Source organism: Pygoscelis adeliae, unplaced genomic scaffold (assembly GCF_000699105.1).
Source record: "Pygoscelis adeliae isolate BGI_AS28 unplaced genomic scaffold, ASM69910v1 Scaffold36, whole genome shotgun sequence".
NCBI lineage: Eukaryota > Metazoa > Chordata > Aves > Sphenisciformes > Spheniscidae > Pygoscelis > Pygoscelis adeliae.
Window position 1 is genome coordinate 4,711,842 of NW_008824934.1, and position 6,417 is coordinate 4,718,258.

The window sequence follows — 6,417 nt, forward strand, 5'->3', positions numbered from 1 at the left end:
TAAAAGAAGATAAGGGCAAACAGACACCTTATTTAGGCACCTTTATTAAGAACCTAAAATTAGGCAAGATTAATCTGGGCCACCTCCTTTTGTCAATCACTGTACACTGAAGGCAAATGCACTGAAATAGATTTTCTACATGTCACTCATTGCCAAGAATCTGCAATAACTTTATCACACAAAGAATAATTATTTCATGTTTCTTTGTGACATTCACTAATTCTCTACACCTTTGTTCTGTGACACTGTTTCCTTTCCTGCCTTCACTATCAGGTAATTCCTCAGGGCTGAAAGCTACTGCCATGCCAGGTATAAGCAGCTTCTCAGAATAAGCTGCCTGTTGTTAACATACAAAACTTATTTCACTTTCTACTTGGGGTTTTTCTCTGGTAATTGGTTTTCTCCATCCATGCTTATTTCGCAACTAGTGAATAAGGGATTTTTTTTTCTGTTCCGACTGGGAGTACAAGGTAAACTGATCCATACACAATTCATGTTGTTGAGCTCTACTGCTATTTCTTTCTTTACACTTAACATTTACATAGTATAGTCCTAATATTGTACTTTAGAGACATTACTTTAAGCAAAAAATAAGTATTAAAGTAGTGCCATATCTTAAAACACCCTGATATTTAGAAGGTGGCTAAATCAACACACCTAAAAGTCAAGCCCCCTTTATGCTATTTCAACAGAAAATTTAAGGCTGCTCACCTAGGGTATTTCAGTCAAAAATGACCAAAACATTATTTTTATGTTCTAACTTAGAAATATGATTTACCCTGGCCTGTCCTAGTCTTTCCATGGATTATAAGGTGATTTTTGGGAAACTGGCTGGCTTAATTAGCCACTATATTACACCTCATGTTGGCGTAACATGAATATACTTTCTTCATCTGTTAGTGCCTAAAGTATTACTTGCACACCCTTTTGGCTCTTAAATAGAAAGTGTATCTGTATTCAGGCTTATAAAGGTATAAAAATATAAAATTCTATTTACTTGAGTAAACATGGAATTAGAAATCTAAGTTTAGCTCAGTGTTTAGTCTCTTAGCAATGGGACAAAGCCCTCAGTCTTACATTGCTAGAGGTGGATGAAATATTTTTAGTTTGATTTAAAAATGAGTTTTGGGAGCAAGGAAAAATATTTGCAAGTTTCCCGTAGAAATCAGATGAGAGTTTCAAGCAAAAAGAGATTTTTTTTTTCCCCCCAGTGTCAAATAATCTATCCTCTCTATGAAAAATTTCCTTTAAAGTGCCAGTGCATTTTCTTTTTACTCATTTCAAAATTAAGCATTGGCTTTTTCATTTGAAATACCATTTTTATTTTAAAATGGGCAGTTAAAAAATGAACAAAAGTTAAATGGAGCTCACGTTTAAAGAAAAATAATTTCCAAGTGATATATGTGCAGCTGATCCAAGGCAATTCTATCCTTTTCTCAGTTTTGACTGATACCGACCAAAGCGCCCATTCTTTTAATTTCAGTCACAGAACAAAAATTCCGTTTACTTGCCTCTATATCATATAGAACACAAGTAGGGTGCATTTAGGAGTATTAAAGCCTTTCATAAGAAATAGTCTAACTATTCAGAACTAGTCTAACAATTCAGAAATAGTCTAACTTCAAACACAGAAGAGATGAGAATGTTTTTACGTCACTAAATAAAAACAGGTGAAAATAGTAGAAACAGTGTTAAGATTTAGTAAACAGGTCAAGAATATTTCTTACATAAAATATCCAAATGATACAGTAAATACCTGTTTTTAAATAACTCCTGTGAAGAGCTGTCCTCCTCCCCAAAGAGATCACTACACAGCACTACCAATCTACCATTTACTATTTACCAAATTACAGACGTGTCAAACCATCTTGCAAAGGAAAAAGGGATTATGTATTCTTTGTTCATTATTAACCTATTAGTAGCTGACAAGTGTTACCTTACATACATCATAGGCAAGTGATGTGTGAGCATCCAGAGTTTTCTCCAACCCCCCTAAAAATTCTCTGCTTTAAGAGAATGAACACAGCTCTCACTCACATAACCTTCAGCTATCATTGCAACATTCCTTGCAATAACTCAGTATTATGCTGAAAAAGTATAAACTGGATTTGAAAATGTTTGGACAAACTTTTGCTCTGATTGCAGAAATAAATAGAAGTTACATGCAAAATTTGAACCCAGGAAAGAATTTTCCAGAAGTTTTAGGTCTTTTTGCCTGAAGTTTTTGCTCAGGACAATGTCTATTATTAGCTCTTTGCTTAAACACTGGTATCTGGAATTAGCAGAACTCTTATGCCACAGGCAACAGCATAAGAAGCAGCCTCACCTGGCTTTATAATCATGGTGAATTAGAAACTCCCAAGAGATACCACACTACATTATCATCATACTGTGTATGGTCATAGTTGTATGAATCAGCTTGAAACTTTATGAAACAATACCTATATTTTCAACATTTTCTAGATACTGCCAGTTATCTTCACATATCCATATCTTTCGTGTTCTACCTTGTTCCATCTCATTTTTCCTACTGATGAAGTTTGACTGTATTTGTAAAGAAAAAGCATTGTGTTGGCCAAGATTTAAATGTCTGTTATACCAAAGAGCACAGATGACATGTGTAGGTCTAGAATAAAAAGAGAGACCTTACATTGTTGCCATAATTTGAATTTTTAGGTAAGTAAAGTTTGCAACTTCAGAAAAAATCTCTGAACAGATTTGTGTAGGAATATTTTCTAAACCATAGCTACACCCATAAACATTGATGATCATTCTAAAAATAAAAGTTGCAGCTGGGACTGAGCTGAAAGATGGGAGAAAGCTCTTACTATTTTAGAAAACGGAAGATGCTTGAAGTAATTTATCCAAATGCATAAGATAATGCTTAACTTGCAGTCTGGAGTAGGCACATCCACATGGGGAGGGGGAAGGGGGGAATCTTTTCTTAAAAAAAATAAATCTTTTCTTGGACAAAGTGTTTAGTAACCAGTGTGTTTCAAGGTTGTGCCAGGGTTAAGTGATGTGTACTTAAGCTCTTTGTCCTACAGCTTTGTACAAGAGCATAGCAGAATTCAAAGTTAATCCAGAGACTCTCGCAAACCTAAGTGTGCAGGGGCAGGGAGATTGAATGCTACGTAGATCTCATCTTTAACAAAATTTAGATGTCAAAGTAGCCAGAACATGTGACTACCAAGTAAAATCCTAACTCATTTTCTAAAATTTTATTCAGCAAGCTCAGTTCTAGAAGGAGAAGAAAGTGCAACAATTGATTTCAGAGACAGAAATGACACAGAATTTGAAGAATTACCAACCCTGGTGAGTATCTTTCTAAATAAAGGTTCCTTTAAGTTACCCTGATTTCATATTCCTGGTATTGTCTTGGGGCTTAGATTTTGAATAATCATTATAAATTATACAGAATAACCTTGAGTTCTAACATAAGAAAGATCTAACGCCAATGCTTTTGCTTTGTAAGCAATCAGGTTGAAGGTGACAAAGTTGAAAACATTTTTGGCAGTTTTGTACTGCAAAAAGTGTTCATAACCTGCTTATTCACTGCCATTTGCCTCTTCTAATTCAGTGTCTCTGTTAGCTTCAGTGAAACCAAACTGACAAACTAGTGTTAAAAAAACCCAAAAAAGGCAGGTCTAATATTCTGCAGTCCTCTCCTACACCTTCTATAGTCCTACTGAGAGGTCATCTGATTTAGGAAGCCTCTAGCAGAGAAGACAAATCAGCTTACTTTGGGTTTTTTTTGTCACTGTACACAAGTCAAAGATGACAGGCGATAGCTAAAAAAGCATCACAGGGCACCTGACAGACCAAGAAATTTAAATGCTTATTTCATACACATAGACTGAATATACTGAGGTTCTCTTTTCCCTCTTTTCCCCCCCAATTCTTGTAGTTGCCCACAAGACTACACAATGTAACAAATCTCTTGCAGTTTGGACAACTGATGACCACAGAAAGTGCATTTGCCCCAGATGAAGACAGTGATAATTCTACTGGTTATGAAGTTAACACAGAAAATGTTGATGGTAAAAAATCTTTCATTTCTATTTTTTATATCAGAGTTCTACTGCCATCTACTAAACAATATCTGGAAAATTCAAATACCAAATTTAAGGTGCTCTCAAAGGTAACATTGCTGATTTTTGAAAGGGAAAAGTAAGATTTCTTAAAATTACTCCTTAATAATCACTCAGCATCCTAATTTTGTAAGAGATGTGTGCCGACAAAAGGAACAAGCAGCTATACCATTTTGTTCACCAGTGCACTGCCAGTTCTACCCCAAGGCAGGCAATAACTCTGAAACCTTCACTTTCTTTTCAGATGATTAGTATAAAAAAATCAAACAGCTCTCCAGAAAAAATTTTCTTTTGTACCAACTCAAAGATCCTCAAATGCAGAAAACATAACTGTTACAACCTGGCTCCCCTCTTGATTTTTGCCGAGTTGTCTGGCTTAGCTTCCCTGGAGAGAGACAAATTACTGTCATGCACACACAAAGCAAACTGCACCCATGTCCATACAGTAGTCAATGAGCAACAGGTTGGTGCAAAAGGTTGATAAAGTGCGTTCTGACCTGTTTACCTTAGGCCCGCTTAGCTGTCTTCCAGACAGCTTGCTGAGTACCTATGCTTTAGTGTCTGATGGTGTACAGAAGAACATATGGGCACAAATACATGGGCCCATGCTCTATATAGCCTCTTTTGGATCAGGATTGTTCTTAGTGGTACACTCGTGTGCACACCAGTAAAAAGTAAGAGAGCACAAACATAGTTTCTGCTCCGATATTCCAGTCCTGTAACAGTATCGATGACTGGTCCTAAGTTTAATGAATCTCACTTTACAATGCTCAGATGAGCTGTTATGAGAAAAGAGGTCTTTGTTTCCAGACCAATTTTTTGGTAACTAAATGCAAATTTAGCACGGTGTCTAAATAAACAAAGAATGGTTTCTCAGATTTACGTGAAAAGGAGTAGCTGTTGCCAACAGATGCTCAGAGTGCACTTTACCTCAAGTACAAACTCAAAAATCAGACCACAAATACTGAAAGTCTGTGAGGCTCACTAGTATGTCAGATTCACCTATTAGAATACATTAGCAATAAACTTAATTCACATGAATGGCAGTCTGTCAATCACATTTCAAGTCAGTTTGTTTTTAGCATATAGGCTTTGCTTTGAAACAGACTGTCAAATCAAATCTGGTGGCAGCTGTATTTCTACAAAGTCCTGTAGTATGTACATTTTTTACTACTTCTCCCCTAAGTAGCCTAAGCTAATTACCTTTAGACAACAGCTATGAGCAAAGACTTCTCTTTCTTTGGCTAGCTTCTTTTTGAAGCTTCCATGTTCTACAGCAGTTTCATATCCCTCGATAAATCAGACACATTTGTTTAAAAATTATACGTGCTTTTATCTCCTTTCCCAGCCTGCTTGTCTCTGCTGAGAGCGTAGACCTCTTGTCTTGGCTTACCATTGAATAACAGAAGCAGTGTTTAGCAGATTTGAATTTTAGATAGAATTTTCAGACTTTCCCTAAAGGATATGCTAAAGATTTAGGATGACATACTTCTAATTGATTAAAAGTAGCATTCATCTGTTTCTGATGGGGACTCAGCTACAAATTCAATTCCAGAATTAAAGTATACTAAACAGATTTTGTACAATCTTCTGTACACTAAAAACTACTTAAGGAACTTGAGGAACTTTTAAACTGACAAAAAGCCTTTACAAACAGACAAAGAATAGTTCAGCAAATACACTGAGAGCAAGGCAAAATTTTATCAGCATAAACCAGTCTCTGACAATTAAAATCTCATTTGTCTTAATTATAGTTATTTTATACCAGCTATTTCCTTATTGATCTTAATGTGATCATACTTAAGTTTCACTAGTACATATTACATCACAATCATTTTACATTTTAATTTCTCTCTTACTTCAGAGAGCTCTTTGCACTCATTCTCTCAAGCCTTGTATTTGCTCACTTCCTGTCAAAAAAACAACCTATTACACAGCCCTCAAACCATTGTGATATAGTCAATGAAAGTTCTCCTTGGATATAGCATTATAAATTGGGATGCAAAACTCTGTACAAAGCAGCGTGAGTAATTATTCTCTTTCTGGCTTTACAGGTGGACTGAGTGAGGAACCAGAGAAAACCGAAAAAGGTATTAAACAGAAGAATTGCTTATAAAGACAAGGGAGAACTTAACTGCCAGGCAATACCCTTCCAGAAGCCACTAGCTATGCCCATGCTATTCTTAAATAAAAGTTTCAGGAGGAGCCATGACCTGCTCCCTGATCTGCCTCCTCTGGTTCACCTGATTACTGTCTCCGTAGCCACATCCATACAGAACCCTCCAGCCCAAGGGCACATTTGCAGGCCTGCAGGCTACAAAAAAGC

At 36.2% G+C, this 6,417-nt stretch overlaps 1 protein-coding gene across 2 annotated transcripts in view; it reads left to right on the top strand.

Moving 5' to 3' along the window:
• PDPN (podoplanin) overlaps nucleotides 1-6,417 on the top strand; it is a 17,622-nt gene that overhangs the window by 9,136 nt on the left and 2,069 nt on the right. The window contains exons 2-4 of one of the 2 annotated variants that reach the window (XM_009325231.1): nucleotides 3,230-3,315; nucleotides 3,908-4,040; nucleotides 6,146-6,181. In XM_009325231.1, the coding sequence (XP_009323506.1) occupies nucleotides 3,230-3,315; nucleotides 3,908-4,040; nucleotides 6,146-6,181 (255 nt within the window). The remainder of the gene's footprint in view (nucleotides 1-3,229; nucleotides 3,316-3,907; nucleotides 4,041-6,145; nucleotides 6,182-6,417) is intronic. The other variant, XM_009325232.1, reaches the window with a different exon arrangement.